General features: G+C 36.5%; 1 protein-coding gene across 3 annotated transcripts in view; it reads left to right on the forward strand.

Annotated features, from left to right (window-relative positions):
• SRBD1 (S1 RNA binding domain 1) overlaps positions 1-26424 on the forward strand; it is a 214165-nt gene extending 187741 nt beyond the window's left edge. For 2 of the 3 annotated variants that reach the window (XM_058551313.1, XM_058551315.1), the window contains exons 19-21: positions 2095-2277; positions 22025-22209; positions 25541-26424. In XM_058551313.1, coding sequence (XP_058407296.1) covers positions 2095-2277; positions 22025-22209; positions 25541-25830 — 658 coding nt within the window. In that variant the 3' untranslated portion in view covers positions 25831-26424. The remainder of the gene's footprint in view (positions 1-2094; positions 2278-22024; positions 22210-25540) is intronic. The other variant, XM_058551314.1, reaches the window with a different exon arrangement.
• Positions 26425-27820: the final 1396 nt, after the last annotated feature.

The following is a 27820-nucleotide window of genomic DNA, read 5'->3' on the forward strand; positions in this document are numbered from 1 at the left end:
AAAAATTGATCAATTATACAATAAATAGGTATTATGACAACTGGCAGTAATTTGCTAAGTGTGGGAGAAGATATAGTTCCACTTCATATCTTATACCCAAATAAATTCCAAGTGGATCATAGACTTAAATGGGAAAAGTGAAACTGTAAAAGTACCAGAAGAAAACATTTTGCAGAACATTAGAGTGGTGGAAATTGTTTCTAAGTAGACCAGAAAACCCAGAAGCCATAAATGAAAAAAAAAATGAGGATAAAATAATCCCATGTTTCTTAGCTTACATGTTTTTTGAACATTTGGTTAGAAAATTCAAACAGTATAAAAAAAATCAAATGAGAAGTAAAGAGCCCTTCAATCTCTCACTTCAAAATAGTTTTATATATTATTTTCTGAAAATGAATTATACTTATGTCAGCTTGTATGTATGTGTTTATTGTTTTAAAATGCATGCAGAAGGGATCATGCTATACAACTGTTTGAAACTTGCTTTATTTGTTTCAGTAATATATCTTGGATCTCTTTCCAAATATTACGTATAGATTTATATAATTCTTTATCATGTCTGCACAGTATTTAATTTATGGATGGACAATAACTTAATCAGTGCCCTATTGAGGAACATTTGGGTTGTTTTAAAGCCTTATATTTTTTCAACTGATAATGAAATACTTGAAGATTCACTACTGTTATATCTTCTTGATAGATCATACCTTTATTCAGAATGGACTATTGCTATCTCATTTAATGTTTTTTCTTTGAAATCTATTTTGTTTGCTAGCAATGTTGCTATATTTGCCTTTTCAGAATATGCTTGATTTTTTATTTTCAAACTTTCTATGGCATTTAATTTTTAATATGACTCTTATGAACATATAGATGGATTTCATGGTTGTGCTCAATCGTCTATTAATACATTCACATTTATTGTATTTATTGATTTCTTTGGACTTAATCTTCCATCTTATATATTTTTTATTCATCATGCTTTCTGATTCTTTTCATGCTATTTGTTGAATTTATCAGTTGTTTTCTCCTCCTTTTTCTCCTTGTTTTCCCACCTCATTTTTATCTCCCCTTAGTAATTTCAAAGTTGTATATCTTACTTTTATTCTTCTGGTGATTATCCTTAAATTTGATTTGGACTGACCTCTGGAGTTAATAGGTGTCCCTGTCCTCCTCCTAGAGAAGACTAGAACCTTAGGGCTCTTCCCAACCTTCCTCCCTTCAGCTCTACATCCCACGATGAGATGACCTGGGATTTTAATTTCAAACTGTTCTTTCTATATATTTTTTTACATTATTCATGAGGAGTTGTTTAACTTAATAAGTTTTTATGGTTTCAGCGCTCATCACTGTTTCTTGTAGCCCTTCATTTTTCTTGAATTCCTTGTTTTTGCTGGAGTATATCCTTAATAAATTCTTTTCAGAAAGGGTATATTATATGGGTTGTACTTAAGTCTTTACGTGTCTGAAAATGATGTTAATTTGCCCTCTTATATGAATGCTAGTTTGGTTATGTATATGATTCTAGATTCAAAATCATTTTCTTCAGAACTCTAAGATATTACTCCCCTGTGTTCTGGCATCTGATGTTTGTCAGTGAGAAATTTGATGCCAGTCTGATTCTAGTTCCTTTTGAAGTAATCTATTTTGTTTTTCTCTTTTGATTTTTAAAATCATTTTCTAATGTTTCCATACTATATGTCAAATATGAGTCTTTTCCATTCATCCTATTTTGCACTCAGTAGGTTCTTTTAATTTAAGAACTTGTGTTCTGTCTTCAGCTTTGGGAAATCATCTTCTCCTTCTCCTCCTTCTCTTTATTTAATTTATTTCCTTTCATTTTTTGTGTTCTCTTCTAGAATGCCAATTATACAGGCTGAATCAGTTAATGTTTTTGACATTAAGTAACAGAAATCTCTATTAACAGTGTTTAAACAAATAAGTGGTAATTTCTATGAAATGAATGGTCAGAATCTGGGTACTGATTGTGTATATTTGTGTGGCAGAGAAATAAGCACATTTTTAATTAAAGACTCTTCTTTTCTGCCCAACTTCCCCTCTTCACCCTGCCCCTGCCATTTTAAATGGTTACAGTAGTCAGCAGACTGAATCTGCAGGCCACATTCAGGGAGTTGCTGTGACATCTTCAGCAGGTGTCGAGGTCACAAATGAGAAGCAGGGCAAGAAGAAAAGCAAAACTGCAGTGAATGTTGTACTGATGCCAAATCCTTTGGACCAAACTTGTATTCACCCGGAATCATATGACATAGCGATGAGGTAAGTCTGAGGCCCCCATGAGAGTTCTCCATGCCCAGAGTGAGTTCTTTACAGCAAATGGCCTTTGTTTTGGCATAATGGAGACTTAAAAAATATGACCATGTTTAACACGACAACATTTTTCAGAAGTTCCGCATTGCTGAGTTATGTGGCACATTATTTTATTTCAGTGAGGAATGAAACCATTATTCCTGGAGCAGTGTCAAGCTAATAAACCCTGGTACTAATGGTGAAGTGTGTGTAATGGAAATTGCATGGCGCTCTCCTCTGTTTGTTTTGGAAATTAACAAGACACAAATGACTAGCACCTGGCTTAAAGCTTGTGCTTATCTAAAGATAAAGCCCTTTTAGAAATAAACAGCCAACTCTCAGATTTCTTAAGAAATATTGCCCTGCTTGGTTATTAGAGTCTAAGAAATGATGTACTTTTAATGTACATACATTAACACAGAATGATATGGGGGAGGTTTTTTAGTACAAGGGAAAGTTTAATGTAAGGCATTAAAAGAAAAAATACCACAGTTGATTAGTTCCAAAATTTTAATTAGTTCAAAACAGTGACTTGCTACATAACTGAATATTTTAAGACTTTTACTGAGTTAAATGACAGTGTGTTTAAAAATAGTGAATATTTTAACTTCTATTACATGTAAAGTGAGATTTTTTAACTTATTTTGAAATAATCTATATTTGATTATTTTAATAGATGTAATTGGTTTCCTTTCTTTTAAAATGTTTAAAATCGAAAGACTATAGCGCATTATAGAGAAGTTAGAAAATAGAAAAAAAGAAGTAAAAAATAATATTCTGTCAACATCAAAACAGTGGTACCTGTTTTTCTCCCAACATTTTATTATGAAAAAATTTACAGAAAAGTTGAAAAAAACTTTTTACAATGAATTTCTATATACCCACACCTAGATTTTATTATTAGCATTTTACTATGCCTGTTTTTCCACTTATCTATCCATCTATTTGTCCATCAGTCCATATTATTTTTTTATGTATTGCAGAGAAAATTGCAGACATCAATACACTTTCAATTAATATGTCAACACCTATATCATTAACTAGAATTCTATAATTCTTAACAGTTTTTTTTCTTTTAAGGTAAAATTCACATACAATTAAATTTTAAGAGTACATTAGCTGAGGGCCGGCCCCGTGGCTTAGGGGTTAAGTGTGCGCGCTCTGCTACTGGCGACCCTGGTTCGGATCCCAGGCGCACACCAACGCACCGCTTCTCCGGCCATGCTGAGGCCGCGTCCCACATACAGCAACTAGAAGAATGTGCAACTATGACGTACAACTATCTACTGGGACTTTGGGGCCAAAAAAAAAAAAAGGAGGAGGATTGGCAATAGATGTTAGCTCAGAGCCGGTCTTTCTCAGCAAAAAGGAGGATTAGCATGGATGTTAGCTCAGGGCTGATCTTCCTCACCAAAAAAAAAAAAAAAAAAAAAGAGTACATTAGCTGAGTTTTGGCAAATAAGTACCTACAAACCCAAACCCTTATAAAGATAAAAAACATTGCCATCATTCCAAAATATTCCCTCATACCCCTTCCCAGACAATCCCTGCCCCAGCCTCCTAGATTTAACCCCATTTTGATTTTCTTCTGCCAAAGATTAGTTTACTTTTTCTAGAACTTCACATAAACAATACCATACAGTTGTACTTTTCTTGTAAAGCTTCTTTCAGCATAATGTTTAGAGATGTTATCCATGTTGTAACAAGTATAAGTAGCTTGTTGCTTTTTATTGCTGAGTAATATTCCATTTTATGAATATACCACAGTTTATTCTTATTGAAGGAACCTTGCCTATTTCCAGTTTTTGGCTATTATGAGTAAAGCAGCTATGAACATTGTTGTACAGTTTTTTGTTGTTGTTGACATTTGTTTTCAATTATCTTGGAAAAATGCTTAGGAATGGATTTGCTGGGTCATAAGGTAAGTGAATGTTTAGTTTTCTTAGAAACTTCTAGGCTTTACTCCACTGTAGTTGTACCATTTTACATTTCTACCAACAATGCATAAGATTTCTGGTTACTTCACTTTGCTATCATTTGATGTTAGTCTTTTTAATTTTAGCTGTTCTAGTGTGTGTGTGTGTGTGTGTGTGTGTGTGTGTGTATTGGTATCTCTTTGTGGTGTTAATTTGCATTTATTTTCCTAGTGATGTTGAGCACTTTCTCATGTGTTTATTAATCAATTGTATATCTTGTTTTGTGAACTATGTTCATATCATTTAGCCATTTTCTGAGTTGTTGACCTTTTTATTATTGAGTCGGAGAGTTTTTAAAAATATATTCTGGATACTAGTCTTCTGTCAAATATGTTTCACAAATATTTTGTCCTGGTTTGTGGCTTACTTCTTTAAATATGTTTCACAAATATTTTGTCCTGGTTTGTGGCTTACTTCTTTAATTTATTATTGGTGTCTTTTGGTGAGCAGAAGTTTTTAATTTTGATGATGTCTAATTTATCAGCTTTTTTCTTCTATAGTTACTGCTTTCCATGTCCTAAGAAACCTTTGCCTACCTCAAGTCATGAATGTATTCTTCAGTGTTTTCTTCTAAAAGCTTGATGGTTTTAGCTTTTGCATTTAGGTCTGTGATACATCTGAAATTACATTTTGTGTATGACTTGAAGTAGAGATCAAAGTTCATTTTCTTTCTCCATTAAACATTTAGTTATTCCAGCACCATGTTTGAAAAACAACAACACAGCTTTCTTTTACCCATTACTTTGGTACCTTTGTTGAAAATCAAATGACTGTATAAGTGTGGGCCTATTTCTGGCTCTCTGTTCTGTTTCATTGATCTGTTTGTCAATACCACACTATCTTGATTACTGTAACTTTATGCCAAGTTTTAAAGTTCAGGTAGTGTTAAGTCCTCCAATTTTTTTTAAATTTTGCTCTAAATATTCTAGATGATTTACATTTTCCTATAAATTTTAGAATGAGCTTTTCAATTTCCATTAAAAAACAAAACAAAACAAAACTGGTGGAATTATGTTTGGGATTACATTGAGTCTGTAGGTGAATTTAGGAAGAGTTGATGTCTTCGTATTATTTATTGAGTCTTTTGATCATGAACTTATTATATCTTTCCACTTATTTCGGTCTTCTTTCATTTTTCGCAGCAGTGTTTTTTAGTTTCCAGTATACAGGTCTTGCAGGTATTTTATTAAATGTATTTTATGTTTTTCAACACTTAGTAAATGGAATTTTTTAATTTGTTGCTAATACGTAAACATACAGTTGATTTTTTTTACAGTAACCTTGTATCCTGTAGCCTTGCTAAATTCACTTACCAGTTCTAGCAGATGTTTGTAGATTCTTTAAGTTTTCATGTGTAAACAGTTCTGTTATCAGCAAATAGATGAAAATTTTACTTCTTTTTTTTATCTTCATGCTTTTTATTTCTTTTTCTTGCCTATTGCAATGGCCAGGATATTCAGTACTGTGTTGAATAGAAGTAGTAAGAGTGGGCATCCCTGTCCCATTCTCCATCTTAGCACATGGTTCTCATTTTTTTAATATCAAAACAAAAATTGTGGTCTCATATGATAGTAATTGTATTTTTAGTGTTTGTTGTTTGAGAAGATGCATAGGTGCATCTGGATTTATAGATTTCTTGCAACAACTGATGTCTCCATGGCAACTAAATTAGCATTTTGTTATATGCAAACCAGTGTCTTTTTTTAATGTACATTTTTGTTTGTTTCCATAATGTAGTTCTAATATGGTTTATAAGTTTTTCAATTTACTTTCTAATATAAGCACAAATTTTTTGTTTCTGCATATCCCTCTTTTTAAAAGGCTAGCTAATATTCCATCAAGTGATTGAACTGTAATTTAGTAATAATAGTACTAGTAGTGGTTCTTTACAATGGGCTCCTAGAAATGGAATTACTCTGCCAAAGAGTTTAAAAGCTTATGTAGCTCTTGATATATATTGCCAAGTAACATAGTGATTTATAATGCCACTAGCAATGTTCAAGCCTGAGAAATCTTGAATTTCTCCTGTCAGGCAGGATTTTTCTGCCAGTTTTCACATGGGCCAGTTTCTCCATGTGGAGCATAAAAGCCCTACCAATGACTTCACCGATCTCTATGCTTCCTTTGGGAGTAGCCTTGTCTCTCTGAAGCAAGGTATTTGTGGACTATTTCTTGGGAAATTTCTTCTACATGAAGTTCAACTCCTGACCTTTAAAATCTGTAAACAAAATGGTAATTTATCTAATTAAGCTTACCATCCTCATTATCCACTTTGGAGTGATGGTAGTCATTTCTAGCTTTCAAATATGCTTAGTATAGACATCACTCATCATAGGTAGTTCATACTTTCGTATAGTGTTACATAAGGGTCTTCCCAGGGAAGAAAAGCCCATTAGGGATATGATTAGGTCATCACTGGTTTGACTTCAGTTCTGTAAAAGTAAGTTCCAGTGCAGTAAATTCATGTTTAATTCTATCAGAAAACCAGTGGGAATATAAATGGCTTTAATGCCACCCCACCATAATGTCACTCCCAGAAATACACAAAAATGTAAAGCCATTAAATCTTTTTACTTTTGTATTTATAGTTTTCTCTTTCATATTTGTATTTTGTAAAATTGAGATCATAATATTTTTAACCTAAGTTAGTCATTTTGTGGTTTAAAAAAAGTCTACTTTTCTTTTTTTATTATTATTATTTTTATTATTTATATTACCTTTTTTTTTTTTTTTTTTTGGTGAGGAAGATCAGCCCTGAGCTAACATCCATGCTAATCCTCCTCTTTCTGCCGAGGAAGACTGGCTCTGAGCTAACATCTATTGCCAATCCTCCTCCTTTTTTTTTTTGTTTTGCCCCAAAGTCCCAGTAGATAGTTGTATGTCATAGTTGCACGTCCTTCTAGTTGCTGTATGTGGGACGCGGCCTCAGCATGGCCAGAGAAGCAGTGCGTCGGTGCGTGCCCGGGATCCGAACCCGGGCCGCCAGTAGCAGAGTGTGCGCACCCGACCGCTAAGCCATGGGGCCGGCCCTATATTACTTGTTAAAAGTCATTTACATTTACAGGATTCTCTATTAAATATTAAAGTGCTTTGTTGTATGGGCTGAATTTTTTTCTTGTTTGTTTACCTTTTATATCTGCTTATAATGCTATCATGTTTTTGAAATATGAATGTGTTAAATTTTTATGAAGTAAACTTACTATTCATTTGCTTGCTTTTATGCAAATTGGTCTTCTCTTAAGATACCTGATCTCTAAAAGCAATTCAGTGTTCTTCATATTTTTTTTTATATTCTTTATGGTTTCATTTTTTACTTTATGAATTTTATTGTTGATGATTTTATTCATCACTTAGAATGTACAAAGGTAGGCCTGAAGAATATAAAAATGAATAGAGGTGATTTACGTTCTCAAGGAGCCAACCAAAATAGGATAAAACTTACAAATAACTATGATAGAGGTTAATAATTAGTAAGTGCCCTTTGTGAAACACAAGCGTTGATCACAGGAGAAAGAGGTCATTTCTGGATAGAGGTATCTTGTAAGGCTTCGTGCAGGAGGTGACATTTGGGCTAGGTCTTTAACGATTTCAACCAGCAGAAAGAGGAAAAGAGATGTTTAAAGGATTGGACACAGGAAAATATAGCTCAGGTCAGGTTTGGGGAGTAGTTAATAGTCCAGTAAAAACAACAAACATTCATTGAGTCATTCCTCATCACCAGGCACTTTAGAAGCATCATCTTGTTGAAAGCTCACAGCAATCTTATGAGCTTGGTACTGTTATCATTCCCACTTCTTTAGTGTACAGTCTCAGATAGGTGAAGTCAGTTGCCTAGAATAACTCACCTGATGAAACCAAGATTTGAACCAGATCTGTGACACTCCAAACCTGAGCTCTTAACCAGGTCATAATTAGAAAGCTAGTTTGGAGCCAGATTTGAATGTAATCATAATGGTCTTTCAGATTAAAAGACCATCATACCCTTAAAGACAGTATGTGTTCAGCACAGAAAATAAAAAGACTTGTGTTATGGGTGCTTCTTAAGGAAAAAAAAAGAAAGAAAGAAATGAGTATCTGGGATATGCTGGCTTTGAGTGTTATTCTCTGTCATCACATGGCTGAAATGAGACTCTGCCTTTCCTCTGGAGAACATGTTACCTCCTCCAATAAAGGAAACTTGGCCTGTTTATTTTGTTAAGGGATCTGTAGGAAATGGATTCTTCACATAGAGTGTGTAGAATTTTATGCTGTTCTGCTGCAAATAGGATGTTTCCTGAAGATTGCACTAAAAAGAATTCCCTTCCATCATGTTTTTTAGAATGAAGCATGTGCATTTCAAAATAAGCAGCTTGATAGTGACCATGTTTGGTATCTTCTCATTTTAGGAGAGGAGTAGAGTGTAGAGCAGGAGTAGCATATTTATCCTAGAAATGTACCCATCTCTGCCAGAAGATGTTTTTAAGTAAGAGAGAGAGAGAGAGTCAGGAGTAATGCAAAGTCTTTAGGAAATGGCAATTAAAAAAACATAGTAAGATAATCCATGTTATGGAAGATATAAGGGGAACCTGGGATTAAGAAACCTACTATTGCCACAGATAGATTTTCCTTCAATAGTCCTTTGAGGCCATTCTATTCTAAATCTTTTTTACTTGTTTCAGGGTCTTCTCATATTTAGCTGATTACTTCACTTCCTACTTCAATGAAAAAATGCAAAGCTACCTTACAATCCCCTTCCTTATATTGTCTCCATATCTTTACTCATTCTGTCCCATACTTCCGTAAGCTACCCTTCCATCTCTTGGTTCTGTTTCTCTCCCTACCCTCACCTCGCAGAGGTTGCTGCTAAGGACTCTTGACCTTGGCTTTCTCCAGGTCTCCCTGTGTCCTAGTTGCCTTACCTCTAAAAGTAGGGGTGTTGGGGTGGGGAGTGGCAGCTAAATGAATAAGGTCTTTTAGCTTTATAAAATTTTGTGATTGTCTCTTGTATCTTTAATGTCTCTACTGCTTATTCCTTTCATTTTGGCCCGCAGGCATATTATTGCTGTGGTCTCCCCATTCTCCACTCCCTAACAGCTAAAAGCAGCAACCACCTTTTATCTTACTTCCCCCTAGAACTTCTCTCTCATTGCTCCTTTGTTTCATTGCCAGACTTCTCAGAAGAATTATCTGCCTCTAATTCTTACTGCTTGCTTTCTCCCAGTCCCTTACAGGTTGGCTTCTATCCTTACCACTCTTCTGATATTACTCTCTTAACTGAACTCCTGATTGTCAAAACCAGTGGCCTCTTTCCATCCTTAAATCACTTACCCTTTCTGCCACATTTGACTCCATCAGCTTACTGACCTTCTTCCATGAGTTTTGTTTTCATATTCTGCCTCCTCTGACTTCTCTTCCTCCTCTGGCCCTCTAAATTAGATATTCTTTGAGTTTTTGACCTCAGCCACCTTCTCCTCTTGTTCTGTATGCTCCCTTGGGTGAGTGCGTCCACTCACATGACTATCTTTATCACTCACCTCTCCACTGATAATTGCAATTCTATATTTCAACGTCTCTAGTCCAGGCCTTTCGCATAGGCTCTAGCTCTCCCTTTCCATTTGCCTGTGAGAGATTTTCTCATGAATATCCTAGCACTCAAGCTCAGCATATCTAAAACTAAAGCTTGTATCCTTTCTTCTGCCTCCCTTTGTAACTCCCTCTTTTTCTCCCATCAATCCCCCTCACTAGCCCCACACAAAAACAAGACAGACAAACAAAAAGGCTTTGTCTTCCTCTCTTTCCACTAACCGAGGCTAGAATTGACAGAATCATTCATTCATTCATTAAACATATACCTTCTGAGTGCCTGCTGTATTCCAGGTACTGTTCTGCAATCTTGGAATAAATAAAAGATCTCTGCACCCAAGGAGACAGATAATATACAACCAGCATAATAAATAAATTTATAATTTGATAAAGGTGATAAGTGCTGTGGGAAAAAGGGAAAGAGCAGAGTAATGGGGATCAAGATTGTCAGGGCTATGGGTGAGGGCTTACAGATTTAAGTAGGGAACTCAGAGTAGGTCTCATTGACAAGGTGACATTTGAGCAAAGTCTTGATGGAGGAGGTAAAGGAGTTAGCTGTGCAGATATCTGGGGGAAGAGTGTTCCAGGAAAAGGGACCAGACAATGTAAAGGCCCTAATGTGGGAGCAGGCCTGGCATATTCAAATAATAGCAAGAAGGCCAGTGTGGCTAAAGCAGAGTGAGCAAGGGAGAGAAAAATAAGGGCAGGTCAAAAGGGCATTGGGAGGCTATTACAGAGGCTTGGCCTTAATTCTGAGTGAAATCAGAAGCCATAGCAGGATTTTATGCTGAAAAGTGACATGCTCTGATTTGCGTGGTAAAAGGATCCTATTGCCTGCTATGTTAAGAATAGACTATAAGGGGCAATGGTAGAAGCAGGGAGACCAGTTAGACTAATTGCAGTAATCCAGGTGAAAGATGATGATGACTGAAGCTAAGATGATAGCAGAAGAGTTGGTGAGAAGTGATCAGATGCTGGGTAGATTTTTAAAGTAGAGTCAGTACGATTTGCTGGCAGATTGGATGAAGGGCATGAAAGACAGTAACTGTGGATATGAATGGCAAAAATAATATGAATACCAGAGACACTGGAGGATGAAGTGGAAACTTATTGTAAAGGAGGGGAATGGAGAAGAGAGAAGTTAAAAACCTAAACTTGGATCACTCCCCCAGTGATTTCGTCTAGTCTCATGGCAGTAAGGACTTTCATAAGTACATGACTCTTAAATGTATGTCCTCAACACAGTCCACTCTTCCAAACTCCAGACTCATGCATCCAGTTGCCTACTCGACATCTCAAACCTAATATGTCTTAAACTGAACTCCAGGTCTTTCCCCAAAATCTTGCTCCAACCATGGTCTTCCTTGTGATGATGGCGGTTCATTCTTTCTGTTTCTCATTCCAAAAGCCTTGAATTCGTCCTTGACCTTACGAGATACCCCTATCTAGAAATGACCTCTTTCTCCTGTGAATAACTTTGTGCCTCACAAAGGGTGCTTGCTAATTATTGACCTCTATTATGGTTATTTGTAAGTTTTATCCTCCCCATTTTGGTAGGCTCCTTGAGGGCATTAATCACTTGTATTCATTTATATATTCTTTAGGCCCTACCATAGTGTTTTGCACATTCTAAGTGATAAATAAAGTCGTAAACAACAAAATTCATAAAGTAAAAAATGAAACCATAAAGAATATAAGAAAATATGGGGAACATTGAACTGATCTTAGAGATCAGGGATCTTAAGAGACAACCAATCTTGTATAAAAGCAAGAAAAAGAATAATAGATTTAAATTTTTTTAATTAAAAAGCTTCTTTTGCTGTGGGCCTCAGTACTCCACTTTACCCCACTTGTTTATAAGAGAGTTGGTTGGTCAAAAAGAAGTATGACACAGTAGAATATATTGTCATTAAAGTTGTGAGCCTCTCCAGTTGTCCTTGTTCTTGCAAAGTAAGTAATGCATCTGAAAATTTCATACCAGGTTGGCTAGGCTAGTAGCAATTAAACTTAAGGTTAGTTTATAGTTGTAGGCTGTCAGCTCAATAAGACGAGATCATATGAATCTGGTTTACTATTCTGTCCCCAGCACCTAACGCAGACTGATGGGGCAGTATTTGTTTAATGAAAGAATAAATAATAGAAATAGAGAATGAAAGATGACTACACAGAAGAACACTGAGGAAAGGGAAGTACTCAGGAGTTGACAACGTTAATCAAGCAAAATGGAATGTTTAGCGTTACTTCAATCCAGGTATTTTTTCTGTAGTCTAAACTGGCTGAGGTCAATGCAGTTGTGTAAGCGAAACCATTGAGAGAACAGCTATGTTCTAAGAAACCTTTCTGCCATTGCCTATCCCACATGTTGAGTAAGTGCTTCCTTCAGAATCCCTTGTGGATTGAAGGGATTTTAGGACCTCCCCAAATTGAATCCCATGCCTTCACAGAGTATTGTGTCCAGAGCCCTTCCTAGATTTTATAGACTAGAAAACAGAGACAGACCATGAAAGAGGATTACTTACCATTTTCTGTCATCATCCAGAAATTGTCAGGATGTCCCCATGTGTGAGTGATTTCATTGTGTTGGGTATTGAGGGACGTGAGTAAAATTGCTGCTATATTATGAGTAGAATGAAGTCCAGAAACAGCCTATTTAGGGGTTGCCACTCCCCCGTGCCTCCTCTGTTTTTGTCCTACCATTTTGCTTGATGAAGAGAGTCAAAGGCAAGTATCCGATTTCCCCTTTTTCTTGACTGAGGTGCCAGGAGGTAAGTGCTTTGCACTGCAGGTTATGCCGATTTGTACATGTCACAGTGAGACTTGGCATTCTCCCAAAGAATCTGCTGCATTAAGAATTTGATTCACTCCAGATAGTTAAGCTTGAAAGTTGTTATGTTCTTGATTTAACTTGAAAAATGCCAGGAAATTTAATGTCAGGACTGTCACTTGGCACTCATTTTGATAAAGCATTAGCTAGTATTTAATTGTTATCTCCCTTTTGGCCATTAGGGAGAAATTTAAAAAGACTAGTTTCTAAAAGTGTTTAACAGCCTGTGTAGCAGGAATATGGCATGTGGCACCATTCAAATGGACTAGGTAAATGTCTATCAAGGAATGATTTGTATCAATATCTGCACTATAATGTTAGTACTATCATACTTCCTTTATTACTGCTGCTGTACCTATTTCTGACTCTTACAATCAACGTTGAAAAGTATGTTTTCAGAGAGTAAACAACCGTCAGTTTAACATTCAGATCTGGGACAGGAGTAATCACATAACCTGGCAAAATATTTACCTGGCGAGGGAGATCTTCTGTACAAAAGCCAAGCAATGTTTATTCTTAATTTGTGAAAAACTTGTGTCAGGTTTTTAAGGCCAAAAATTGTTCAGAGGGTATGAACTTCCAGTTATAAGATGAATAAATTCTGGGGATCTAATGTACAGCATGGTAATTATAGCTAATCATACTGTATTATATACTTGAAAGTTGGTAAGTTAGTAGATCTTAGATGTTTTCACCACAAAAAAGAAATGGTAATTATGTGACCTGATGGAGGTGTTAGCCAATGCTATGGTGATAATCATTTTGCAATAAAATAAGTGTATCAAATCAACACATTGTACACCTTAAACTTATACAATGTTATGTGTCAATTTTATCTCAATAAAGTTGGGGGAAAAAAACCAAAAAAACAAAAGTAGAATTAACCTAACAGATACACAAGGGTTCTGTGATGAAATAAATGGATCCCAACTGATGCTGTGGGCTAAAAGTGGTTGTGGAGCCGGGGCATGGCGAAGCCCTTTGGAGGTCCTGCCTTGCCCTCTGCTGTGGGGCTAAAATAAGTCAAGCCCAGATAGTGACTAGTGGCCTTTACTGAAGACCTTTAATGAGTGCGCACATCTCAGTCTCTGTTTCTTTCCCATTCCTGTTCAGGTTTAGTGTCTCCGAACTCTTCTTTTAAAATTACTTTCAGAGGTTTTTATCACATTCTTCCCAACTCAACCCCTTCTTTCTGCCCAGCGGGGAAAAAAGTCTTCTAGCTAATAAGCAGCTATAATGCAGGGAGTTTAGATTGTTTTTGTTAAAAAAAAAAAAAAATAGCAGCAGTAGAGCAGTGACATTCACAGACTTGATATTCATAGTTTTGAATGTGAGCACTTCAGAAGCCCCGTGACTTGTGGTGATTTGTAATTTCTCTAAGGGGTAAGCCACTTAGCCTACCGAATATGTCTAGCACCCCTCCCCACATCTAAAATTCACCGCAGCCTTATTCTACATTCGCATGCCAACTAACTTCTGCAATGATAAAAACATGTTTCTTTGTGGGAAACTTGCCTGAAAAGAAACCCAACTACAAATGCTATAAAATAAATGAAGATTAGATAAACAGACCTAAGAAATTATTTGCAAATTTGAAAGATCTTAAATTTTTCTGGACTTGCCTCACAAGAGTTGGCAGCATTCAGACATGAAAATCAAGGCAGAATCATTGCTGGCTTTTGATAAGTGAAGTCTTAGGATGTGTATCAATTAGTTACCCCGCATTAACTTCTTCTATGGAGCTGTGATTAGACAGTGTTAGATTGCTTTTCATAAAGAGACATAGCATCATAAAAGGGAGGCCAAACCTAAAATATAAAAATGGTAAATGGACAGATTACTAAAAGTGATTTTTATTTTTGTTTTTTTTTCTTGTTAGTAGTTAAAACCCAAACATCTTGCTATAATTCCCAGAAAGTAACATTTATCATATTTTCAAAAGTGCCTTCACAGAAGAGAAAAATGATGAAAGAGAATCTACCCACTTGAGAATCGGATGATCAGGCTGTGGGATTCTTGGGAATTGATTGTCGTATCTAATGTCTTACACACTGTTCCAACACGCACCCCACACGAAGTTTTGGGCGAGGCTGTAAGAGGGAACTATGAAGTTGAAGAATCTGAGACCTGACTTTCCCCTAGCTCAATCTGGAGGCAGTACAGTGCCAGACTGCCTGGATTCAAATCATGCCTATTTGATCTGGGAAAGTAATTTAACCTCCCAGTCCCTCGCTTTCCTTGTCTGTTAAATGAGGATAAAGATAGTACCTACTTTATGGGATGACATGAGTTCTTAGCACCTGGGACAGAGTAAGGTGCTGTTGTTGCTGTAATTGCTACTGCTGTTACTTTAGTTGTGATTGAGAAGGGGCTGCCAACCTGAGGCATAAAAGAAAAGGGGAGGGTGGTCTACAACTGTTGGTCTCCTGGGAAAAATTTAATTGTTTTACTATGTTATCCAGATATAATTTGGGGCATTTAACATTAACACTGGGTCTTAGGACTGGAGAAAATACTGCTTTCTCTGTTACATATCTTTAGTGCCCAGTGGAGGAGGAGCAAGAGAGAGTTGCCAGCCAGCCATAAAGCTGTGCTTGCTTCAGTCTCTTCCATCTCCAAAGTATTTGCCCTTCTCTTCTCTTCTTCAAGTTTAGATCACTCAGTCTGGAGCCGGAAACTCAGTAGGCTATTGATTTAGTCTCCCATTATCTCCCTCCTCCCCTTCCTGTCCCCAGTCTAGCTATGGATTTTAATCTTAGCCTGTCTTCTGACTCTCTGTGTGACCATAAGCAAATTACTTTGACCTCAATTGCCCACTCTAAATGGAATAAAAATGGCTCTGCCCATTCAGAGGACAACCAGAGGATTTATGGAAATGGCAGGTGTTAAGCCCTTTCAAATTTCTTGAAAGATTCCTTGACAGGATGGAATTCATAGTAAAAAGGTTGTTTCCCAAGGAAGAAAATCCTTTTCCCTAATACATGGGCTTTATCCTCTAGTGGTGCCGGAGCTGTTTAATTTCAGTTCTGCCATCATGAGCCTGTATGTTTTTGAGCATCACTTTTTTATTTGCCCTCCTCTTTTCAGATATTCACAGGCACTAATCCACATTATGGCTTTACAGCCAGTAAATTAAATTATATGAATTCTAAACACAGTGTTTTTGAGCTATAGAGAGTCTGCAGCCTTTGAAACCACTAACTTAATTTTGTCCAACTCTTATTCAGTAACTCAAAAAGAGCCAAACTTTTTCCTTTTGCATTTGGTTTAAAAAATAATAATAAATTGCTCCCAGGCAGTGGTCCTGGGTGCCAAATTTTATCTAGGATCTAAATCTTCTGTCTGCATTGAAAATCCCCCAAAGTAAGGGGGTAAGGAGTGCTGATAAAGATGTGATATGTGACAACTTTTACCTTAGCTACAACCTTGTGGTCTCATCTGTGTGACTTTGGGCAGGTCACTTAATCTATCTGAGTTTTGATTCCTTTATCTGCAAATCTATATCTACAATAAATTTTTGAGAGAATTAAATGAAATCATCTCTATTGAGCCCTTTCAAAGTATCTGTTCATCTGCATGTAAAATCTTACCTCTAAAAGAGCAGATCTAAGTGAAAGATTATTTATTGCAATATACTGTCATTACTTAGAATTAGACTGTAAGCTCATTCACAGCAAAGGCTCTGTTATCATCTTTCAGAGTCTTCTTCCACAGTAAATAAATACCTAATGAAGAAATGAATATGCTTTTCTAAATTACTAAATTTCTAAATTTAATTGGCTTCAGCATTTTGTCACATTCCTTTGAAGGGCCTTGATTTTAGCAAATCTTTATCATTTGAGTGTGTGTGTGGTATATGTGTGTTTAAAACAACCAGGCCCAATGGAAGAAGGATGATCAAGCTGAGTAATATTGGGTTGTTGGGTTTTTTTTTCCTGGTTCTTTTTATTGGGGGTAGGTTTGTTGTTGTTTTAAAAAATGCAAGAAAACTGACTTTCCTTTGTCACTAGTAAATTGATTTCTAAGGCAATTCCTAGAACAGGATTTTAGAAATCTTGAGAGCAATAATCACAACATTCTAATGCATGATGCCTTCCCATTTTTATATATTCATACTCATTTGGATATATATGTATATTCATTTGATTTTTTTAAATTATAGTTTTAATTATGTTATAATCACAAAGTATATCAACCACTTAACAGGTGGTTCTGAAATAGGAAAAGCTACATAAAATTCAGTGCTACTTATTCTTTGTGGCATTGGTTATTATTTCATTGATCTTAGATATTTTGTTTGATGTAACTGTATGAGCAATGTCTTCAACTATTTCTAAAGTGAAAATCATCCTAAATCTTAAATTTTTGGAGGATTTCTGTGTAAACATTTTAACTGGCATTTTTTTTTACAAAGTTAATTCCTTGTACTAAATTGCTAAAATAAAGTAAAACAGCTTTCTAATATGTTCTCCTACATACAATAAATGCAACATGCATTGAGTATCCAGTTTCTATGCATGTATAACAGACTTTTGAAAAAGAAGGAAACATTTAGTAAGTTCTTCAGAAGTTGGAAGCAGGTAACAGTCTGATGCTTATAAACCAAGTCTTTTGGAAGACAAACTGCATTCCTTAATCTATGAAGCTTCTCTTTTTCAGTTCTTGTTGGTTTTTTCTGCTACTCATAGATGCAGGAGTGTATTTAGATGCACGAGGTACTCCAAAGACACTCCAAATGGTACCAAGCCAATGATGCTAAAAATGCCCCGCTGCCACGCAGATAGCTGCTTACTGCTTAAAACTGTATTCTCAGTTCACAGTCTGTAGGGGCTTTCAGAATAACCCCCTTACTCTTTCTGAAAGGGTTACATTTTTTTAAAGTTTATCTGCAGTATGTAAGTTTTCAAAAGCCATTCAGCTGTATGTTCCTGTGAAAAATTACTTGCTGTAACTTTCTGTGGCTGATTGTATGCTAAGAAAAGCCATTTAAATATTGTCTTCACTAGATACCTACTAGCTTCCACAGTACGGTAGGTTGTTCTGTGGGCCTCTCCATAAATGCAGTCAACTTGAATTTACCATTACTTGTGGATTTTGCACCAGCAGAGATTTTTAAGGATTCTGGCCCAGTTTGGTTTCTCAGTTTAGCAAAGAGGTTAGACTTTTGAAGATTCTTTGATGATGATTAAAGTGCAATTCACATTGCTGCCCCTTTAATTTGACTGCTGAAACGGCAGATGTGGTAAAGCTAGCCCTCTTTCTCTAAGCTAAACTAAATGTGCGCTGCGACATGCTCACCTGTGTAAATTCAGCTCCCATAGAAAAGGAGTAGCAGGTTTTTCTCCTTTACCATGTTGGAATTTATATTCAGTCTTTAATAGTAAGTGCAGCATATTTAAAAATACATGCAGTATCTATGGTCTTTAGTGTAAAAAATTATTGCTGAACTTTCGTTTGTGTCCTAGTGCTTAATCTACAATCACAATTAAGAAGGCTAGATTTTCTCTTAGGGTATAAGCTCTCTTTTAAAATCATTGAATGTCTACCTGTATTACAAATTATGACCTGCTTTATCTGTACCTATTATTTCTAAAATGACTGTGTTCTTGCATTTATTGTTTTCTTTATTGATATAGTTAATTTAAAACTGAGTAAAACTAATGGATAAAAATAAACAAGTACAAAAGTCTCTTTTAAAAGTGTCAAGAGTGGATAGACAGCTAGCAAGACTTTGCCCTTGCAGCATGATTCTTTGTGGAGTTCTAAATCCTGTGTGTTTGGCCCACAAAGCACACGCTAATATTAAGTTGTTTTTAAAGTGATGGTTCTGCATCACCATGCTTCTTCTGTGCTCTATGGGGTATCATGTTGCTTTAATGTAATGAACCAAGTCCTGGGCTCCTAAATTTTTTTCTCCATGCTCCAAATGATTACATAAAATTGAATGGCTGTATCTGAGGTCTTATGAATCTTGAGAATTTTTTATTCTTCAGGAAAAATGTTACAAAGACGTTTCTTATTCTTTGAGGGGAAAACCCTGGCATTTGTAATAAGTTTCTGTTGAAAATATCAGCGATTTTAAGGTATATAGCATTCTGTTTGAAAAACAAGCACTATCTCCGCTGCAAGGTCTGTATTTTAACTTTGTGCAGATGTGTGCTAAAAGAACATGATGTGCTTATTTGTTGCGTTTATGCTACTTTCTTACTTTAAGTAAGATGGATGAAATTACATATTAAATAAAAACAGCAGCTCAGACAACAGTCCTTAGCAAACTAAAAAAAGCCTTCCAGAGACAGTGGAGAAAATGAAACTATGACTTTAATAACTCATTGACTTTTGAGACAATTGTCTATTTAAAGGCGTATATATAATAATTTGTGGGATTTATCAGTGTTAACTGTCTAATATTTAAAACTAATCTTCCATTAAATTGTGTCGGTGAAATGTTACCAAAGTATTGTGTTTTATATCTTAACCAAATATAGCACTTTAATTTTGACATAACTGTGGTTATAAACAGATACAGACAGATGTGTATGGCACGAAACTCCATTTAGTGGGAATAGCTGTGTGGCCTTTGGGCAAGTTATTCAACCTCTCTGAACCTCAACTTTCCCTTTCTGTATGATATGATACCTGCCTTTAGGGTTATTGTCAGGATTAAATGAGAACATCTGTCAAGCACTAGCATAATGCCCGGCACAGATGTATCAGTACATGTTCACTCACATTCTGTGTTCCAGACTTCGTAAAGTATAACACATTTTTATATACTTCTGAGCCAGAAAGTACTTTGTATTGAGTATTACTTATACTCAATTCTAAAGTGAAACTTTGTATTGGATGTTACTTATCACACTCAATTCTAGAGTGAAAATTCATAATACATGGAATAAAAATTTCTTAGGATATTTAAGGAACACATGTTTATTGAGTGGCTACTGAGGGTAAAACATTGTTTCCTATCATTTACAGTTTAATATATTTGAATCTAACAAGGGAGAGGTCAGCATTCGGACTGACCTCTCCCTTGTTAGATTCATGTTATAGTTCCCCCCACTTCTTGCTATTTTCCTTTTTCTGCATCCCTGTTATAACTTTAAGAAAGTTTTCAAAATAAAAAAGCATTTGACTTTGTTCTGTAGTCATTTAAAAATAGGGTTGATCAATACGAAGCATTAGCTAGGAGCACAATTTGGTGCTTTTTTATTGATTTCAGTTACCAGTGCCCTCAGGCTTATGTGTGTCCAAATGAAAATGATATGTAAAATATGCACCCAGGTTAAACAGACCAATTTTCTTCTTACATCTGCAACCACTATAAACAGAATTCTTTATATGGAGGTAACTTTGGTAGCAGTGAGTTACACACACAAGTGTGTAACTTGTGAAGGCTCCAAGTGGCCTCCCGAGCCAGTGTTTTTGTTATTGAGGCCAAAACTTATACAATGCTTTGGGAAGGTTTTGCCATTTAGTTACTTTTATTAATTATAAAATACTATTCAAGGTTATAGCCCATGAATACACTTTTTTGGCATTTTAACAGTTGGTTGTAAGCCAGAATCTTGGGAATTTGAAAGATACTCTGCTGAATAGCCAGTTGCAGACCGATCAAGCCAAGAGGGGGAATACCAGGGAAGCCTGCTCCGCAGGGCATGCATTATTTAGAAAATTGTGCAAGGAAGTTGGCTGTGGGCAAAGGTTGTCATGTGTCATCTGCCCCATCAGTCAGAGCTCCAGCAGCTGTTCCCTGTCACCAGGGCCCTCATGTGCTACTGCCCATCCATCAGCACTAACAGATACCAGCTGCCTCTGCTGGGCTGGGGAAGCCACGGCCACACAGACTTACAGTGTATCTCACTGGCCACCAGTTTGGATGGAAGCACATTCCCAAAAAGGGAGACCAAGCACCAACTCCTTGGTCTTTCATTAGACCATTAACCAAAATATATTCTCAGGAGAATTAGTTGGATTTTGGAGAATCTGTCTGTTTTTGACCTAAAATATGGCTATGGGAAAGTAGGAGGATTGTACATTTGAAGCCAAAGAGACTCTCTAGTTAACTGAGAGATGAGAAAGCTTTCTTCACCAGATACCATATCATCAGCACTGGATTATCACTGAAGAAGCCTTTTCTAGTTGAACACAACAATGCAAAAAAAAAATGGAAATCACAAGCATTCTTTTCGTGATGATGCAGCAACCTGCCAAATGGGATACATCCCAATTCTGATTATAGACAGCATCCAACAGTTTGCTTTTTCCCTTCTTGTATTCCAGAGACATCCTTAGAGGAAGGGATTTGAGGGCATTAGTATCACTATCTGTCTGATTACTGTGTTGACATTTTTAAAGTGCCATTAATCATAGGAAATGGAACTTAATAATGTAGAAAAATACCCAGCCAAGGAATGTCAAGAAAGTAAGCCACAGCCCCATATTCTGATGAAATTAAAGGGAAAAGCATCTTAACTCTTTAATTTTTTTTCTTAATTAACTTATTACTGGACTTCAAACCTAAGCAATTGAGAGGGAGCTGTGCAAGCAAGGGAAATGGTAAAGCAAAGGAAAATTGAGAAAGGAGATATTTTTATTTTGTAAATACTGCAGCTATATAATGTATAAAGTATATAAAGAGAATATTCCGCTTAAGATTATATAATTGAGGTTTTGCTTGCTTCCATTTTGGAAGAAAATTACTTTCTCTTTTTGATATCCCCTCCCATATTTTTTTCTGCTGACTCTGAATACTTAATGTACTCGATATAATTTAGTTCATGTGGGGCTTCACTGTTGATGGAATTTGAGAATTATTAGGCTGATAGTATGTTGCACAGGTAACACTATCATCATGGGTACACAAAGGAAAAAAGCAATGATATGGCACATGAATAGAGTATTTCATTTGTCTAAAGCTGGCAATGCTTGTTGGATATTTTTCTTGGTTTTAATGTCATCAATTCATTGTTTGCCTGTTAGCTAATTTAAGTTCAAATAAGTTTTCCTAACGGAATTTTTAGGAAATGTAAGATAAATATAAGTGTACTTATTTAGAAAATATATATGACACTAAACTCTAATGAACATTACACTGTAAAATGTTTCTGATGCTGATTCTGAGCAAGTGCTTCATTGGAAAATAGCACAAGAACCTAAATCCATCCTCTGCCTTTTTTTTTTTCCAAGACAGATAACTTGTTACAACATGGGACACACAGTAGATTTTCAATAAAGACTGATTGATTGATTGATATATGGATCTGAAATGAATGAATTTTAGGGTGACCTGTATAAGGAGATTGCAAAATAAGTAATATTATTAGTAAATATTGGGCTTCCCCCCCCCCTGCAGGTTTTTATCATTCATTGGAGGGATGCTGTGTGAGATTGGAAAGCCTGAAATGCAACAAAAAATAAATTCATTCCTTGAAAGGGAAGGAGTAGAGAAAATTGCAGAAACATTGGAAACAACAGTACACACCTTACAGGTCATCATAGATGGTCTCAGTCAGCCTGAAAGCTTTGACTTTCGAACAGGTAAACAATTGAACATGAATAACAGTACCTTTCATTTGCATAGCTCACGTTATCTCCTATGGTCCTCACAACAATCCTATGTTATAGGCAAAACAGATAGTATTTTCCCATTCTATACATGAGAAAACTAAAGCATAGTGACCTTCCTTCAAACGCATTGCAGTTAGTATCCGGAGCCAAAGCTAGAAGCCAGGTCTCCTGACTCCTCATCCCATGCTTATTTTATGTGCTGCTGTGTGCCTGGAGGGACACACTTTTTGTGACCTTTTGTAAGCTGTTTTTGTCTCGTAGGAGCCAGAAGTCCAAGGTAAAGCGTTCAGTTCACAAACTAAAAAGTGAATCTTCTTTCTAAATTGCAGCCTCCAAGTTCCTGGATTCTGTGTCAGTGAACACACTGAACAAATAAGATACTATCTCTGTTGATTTTCCTTCTAATGAAAACTCTCAGCTTTCAACACAGGCAGACGGTGAGGAAAGTATATCAGCCATAGTTGCTGAGAGCAGTGACCTGGTGAGACAGAATTTCCCAAGGAAACTTGAATAGGAAGCCCTGAGATTTAAATGCATCTGTGCACTTGTCTCATAACCAGTTTTATGATACCATGTTTAGTGCTTGGCTCTTTTCATTCTGGGTTAGGCTGTATGGAGGTGGTTAGACATGCTTCTTTGAAAAGGTTTAAGAGAATTTAAAAACATACCCAGGAAGCTCATTGTACTATCCCCTCAACTTGTCTGTTGGTTTGAAATAAAAAACAAAAAGTCAGAGAAAAATAAAATAAAACACCCAGTAAGACCTATGCTAAAAATGTAGGGAGTAGAAGCCTCCAGGTGGTCCTTCCAAAGTGGATGTTTCATCTCCACCTGGAGACGTGGTATCCTTTTACGTGAATCCCATAAGTGTTGTTGAGCAGGAATACCAAGTAGAGCGGTGGTTCTCACACAGAGTGGGATTTAAGAGTAGTCTGCCTAGAACCATTGCATTAGAGGGTTAGCAAATATGCTCTAGCTACAGGTATCCTGTCCTGGATTTTCATGTCCATCTTTGTTTTTCTGTCGTGGTGTTGATTGCTCCATTATCCCAGTTACAGTGTAGACTCAGAGCAAAGATCAACACTCAGATTATATGATTCAGTTAAACAACCAACAGCTCAGTAGAGGTCCTCATCTAGTGATGTCCCTAGCGGAGCAGAAACAGATGCGCCGGGGCCCTGGACTGAGCTTGCCAGTTACTGCAGTGTTTTCTCAGTGACAAGTGAAATTTCAAATAAGTCTCTTTACACACTTTGGAACTGACCTTTGCCCTAAAGTAAGTCACAATTTTCAAGATGTCTGAGAACTTCGATTTTAGTACTGAAAACATCCCCAAGGGGGAAGGCAAGCAGTCATACTTTTGAAGGGGCAGATGGTATTTTGGAGTTTCTGCATTACCGTATTTATGTTACGTCTCTTTTCTTTTCTCCATTTTCTCAAAAGTATTTCCTTTCTTGATGCCTCATTCTTTCCTCATACCTATCCTGTCTTCTGCTTTCTCAGTGATATAATCAATTCTGTTTTTATTAACACTCTGGTTGCTAGTTAGTTTCTATAATTGGGTTCACCAGAAGCAGCCCGGTAAGAAGGCCTGAATATGCAGCCTTGGCTATCAAAGTGTTCAAGTTTGCACGCTACATGGAGGATTTTCTGATTTCTCAGTGGCCCTGGCTGTCTTCAGGAACATGTTAAGTAGTTCCTGACTCTGATTTTCCATGCAAAATTAAACTAAGCAGCTGATCAGGAACCCTTGGGGAGTCTGTAGCAGCTGCACCTCTGTAAGAAAAAAGGGAGAAAAAGAGTTTCCAAGCATAAAAACAATGTGTATGGGCCTTCAGAGACCATCCTACGTCTGACCCTGATCAATGATTTCCTCTCACTTTGCTTTGACACCGTCTTTGCCCAGTGTAATTTTATATTACAGCAGGTTTCTTACTTTTAGAATTCACTGCTTCAGCATCACATGAAATTCTACAGAATCAATTCCAGTTTTAGCATATTCCTTTTTTATGAGGAAAATGAGATTTGAGGTTTGAAGAGGATTTTTGTTTTGTTTTACAGGAAAAAGCTGAATTTTTTTTTTAAATCTTGATTTCAGTATGGATTGGACTAGGGGAGGGGAACAAAGAGGTGACCAGTTGCTAATACAAATGTAAAGGATAGCTTTAACAAGTAATCAGGATAAAGCCAACAGCTGTGGAGGAAAAGGAACTGGAATGGGTGGAGGGGAAAGTGAGGTCTTAGTAAAAGGAGATCCAAGCGTAGAATGTGTTCTTTGTTATTAGAATCAACATTCAGTAATCCTAGGAAAGGGGGCCAAGAAGAGTATGGACAAATGGAATCCACAGATAATCCAAACGCCACATTTAAACTGTTAGTTCTAACCTTCTCCCCCATAAAACCTTTGTTGTTGTTTTTGTTTTGTTTTAACTAGAGCCATAATGATTCCTTGGCATGCTTTATGCCCACCTTTTGGGGGACAGTGTTAATGAACAGAAAAGTCTACACTGGGGTGAGCAAGAAAAGAGGGCTATAAGGAACTTGAGAGCAGAGATCTGTGCATCCTCATCTTTGTGTCTCAAGCACCCAGGAGAGTGCCTGGCCAGGAGATAATAATAGGAGTTAATAAATGATTGATGAATTGAAAGAGGAGGAAGAAGATTAGGTACTAGCCGATCTGGGTTTCTGAGCCGTAGATGAGCAAGAATCCATAAATTTTGATTGAATAAATATATTTAAAGTGAATAGGAATTGATTCCTGAGTTTCAAATTTGTGGGGGGAAGTGAGAGAACATTTGAATTTCATTCACATTTGACCAAATGTTGATGTACTTTCTACCACATTTAAACAGTTTGAGAATTCAGGCACTGGACCCAATCTTCTGACTCCAAGGGTCTTACTTTCTCAAGGTTTGTGATTCAGCTTTGTATATTCATTGAGCAAATATGTTTTCTCATCACCCCATAGAGAGGAAAGAAGACTCTCTACTCTTCTCAGTCCTTATGTATAGTGCTGATGTTAACATGTTAGTGAGATAAAGGTTGAAGAGAAGAAAGTGTTTGAGTAAATTTTCTTGAGTTGTTACTGCTATGTGAATGCTGTTTCTCTAATGAGGGTGCATTTTCTCTGAAGGCAGGCCTGTGTCTTCAGTTCCTTTTGTGTCCCCCCTTCAATGCTTAATACTGATCTGGGCACATAATTGATATGTAGTAAATACTTATTCACTAATTTATGTTGTGTCTAGGAAGTACAGTGCCTTATTATTTATACTAATTGTCTTTTTTTCCCCTTTTTTTGTAGATTTTGATAAACCTGATTTCAAAAGAAGCATAGTCTGCTTGGAAGACCTACAGGTTGGGACAGTTCTTACAGGCAAAGTGGAGAATGCCACTCTGTTTGGAATTTTTGTGGATATAGGAGTGGGGAGATCAGGGCTGATTCCCATACGAAATGTAACAGAAGCAAAACTTTCTAAAACGAAGAAGAGAAGGAGTCTCGGACTGGGCCCTGGAGAAAGAGTGGAAGTCCGAGTACTCAACATTGATATCCCCCGATCTAGGATTACTCTGGACCTCATTCGGGTGTTGTGAGTGTCCCACTGAAGGCCAACCACTGATTTTATTTCCTCATTTCTACAGATTAGCAAAAATAAGTCAGATGTTTGTGAATTCTAGATTTCAGATGAGAAAGAATTCGCTTAATATCAGAATTGTCCAAACACTTAGCTTATTTTTCCCTCTAAATAAATAGAAAACTACCAATTTGATTTCTTTTCCCCTTAAAGAAAGCAATTAATAGACATCCTTCTGTGGCTTTATGTAGTAATAATTTTCTGACCAAAATTTTATTTTTTGTAATTCATCTTTGACTCTTTTTGCATTTTGTATAACAGATTGTTTCACTTCTACTTGCCATCATGCCTTGCTGGACTTATATGGAATTATCTTCTTGATTTGAATTGTACAATGTTTCTTGACACAGTAGGGCTGGCAGTATTTAATCCTTTTTTATAGATTTTTTAAATCAGGCCTTTTAGACTTGATTTATGATTTTCCCTCACCAAGCAAACCAAAAATATACTAATAAAACAGATCCTGATATGTCCATAACCATCAAGTGAATGGCTTAAAATATTTATCAGGATATATGTATTGATCTCTACAATAAAGTTTTGTGGCTAGTGATCTTGTTTTTGCTATGTTGATTCAGTGAATGACCTAGGAGTCAATCTTGATTAAAGAAGATGTGGCACATATTCATACGAATTTCATATAAACCAACTGTGCCTTTGGGGAAGAGGGAAGCCTCTGGAAATTTGGAGAATGACTTTTTGTTTGATTTAGCACAGAAAGGTATATTCTTTCTTAAGCATCAGGATTAAACTTCAAATGGAGATAGAAATGGCCTTCCTAAAGATTGAAGATCAAGTGTGAAGGGACAAGAAGAACAAGTAGATAAAGCCAGTGACTCTTAACTCTACTTTTATTCAGTGGAGGTGGTAAGTATAATCATGACCAGAGTAAAAATGATTTAAATAGAGGGCACATTGGACTAGTGATTTGACCATTCGGCTGCTATGGTTGATTTCCCTAGTGGAGTCATTTGCGTGACTGAATGAGTACCTGGTTTTCTCCATGTGTAATGAGTGGAGGGTGGTTACTAAAGAGGGTGACCAATCCTGCTTGTTTGCCTGGAACAGTCCTGGTAAACATTCCTCGTCCTGACATAATTTTTCATAGTGCCTCTCTTTATTCCCAAATTGCGCCATTTTGGGTAATAAATCATATGATCACCTTAGTAGTAATAGTCCTTTACAAAGTGGTAGACCGAGCTGTGTTTGTCGACTGTTCTGCCTGGTGGTTTGCTGTTCTTGAAATATTCAGCCTTCCACCTGGTGTACATAGATCTTTTTAATGCAGTAGGTTCCTTAAAAGTTGTATATAACACAAGTCCTGATGGCCTGACAACTTCATTTCTGAAATGCTTCTTCTCTATTTCTTACTGGTCTTCAACTGACAGTGGATCTTAATGTTATAACTTTAAGTTGATCTTCTTATTCACTCCTCCCAGTATTCTTCCTGGTTCATAATTTGTCAATCAGTGATGAGTGATATGCACCTGAAGAGTCTTATTCTGAAGCCTACAATGTCATTTCAAACAAATGCTTTGTTTTTAATTGAGGTATAATTGACATATAATATTATATTAGTTTCAGGTATATAACAATGATTCAATATTTATATATATTGCACAATGATTACCCAATAAGTGTGGTTAACATCCATGACCATAAATAGTCAAACAAATGTTTTTTGGGAAGAGGCCTTCTCCCTGGCACTTTGAATACAGGAACCAGAGCAGTTGACAGTGTGAAGCAGCTCTGTTGACCTGGTAGCTTAGCTACCCTTGTGGACACTAGGAGGACTTGATATTGCAGTGGGTTGCATGGTTCATTTTGTCCAGCCCAAACATGAGCAAGGCTTTATAAGGCCCAGGCTGGGAGAAGAGGGGCATGTCTCACTCATCTTGTAACCTCAGAATGTAGCATGGTACTTGGTGGTCAGTATGTTCAACTAATCC

This window comes from Diceros bicornis, chromosome 12 (assembly GCF_020826845.1).
Source record: "Diceros bicornis minor isolate mBicDic1 chromosome 12, mDicBic1.mat.cur, whole genome shotgun sequence".
Lineage (NCBI taxonomy): Eukaryota > Metazoa > Chordata > Mammalia > Perissodactyla > Rhinocerotidae > Diceros > Diceros bicornis.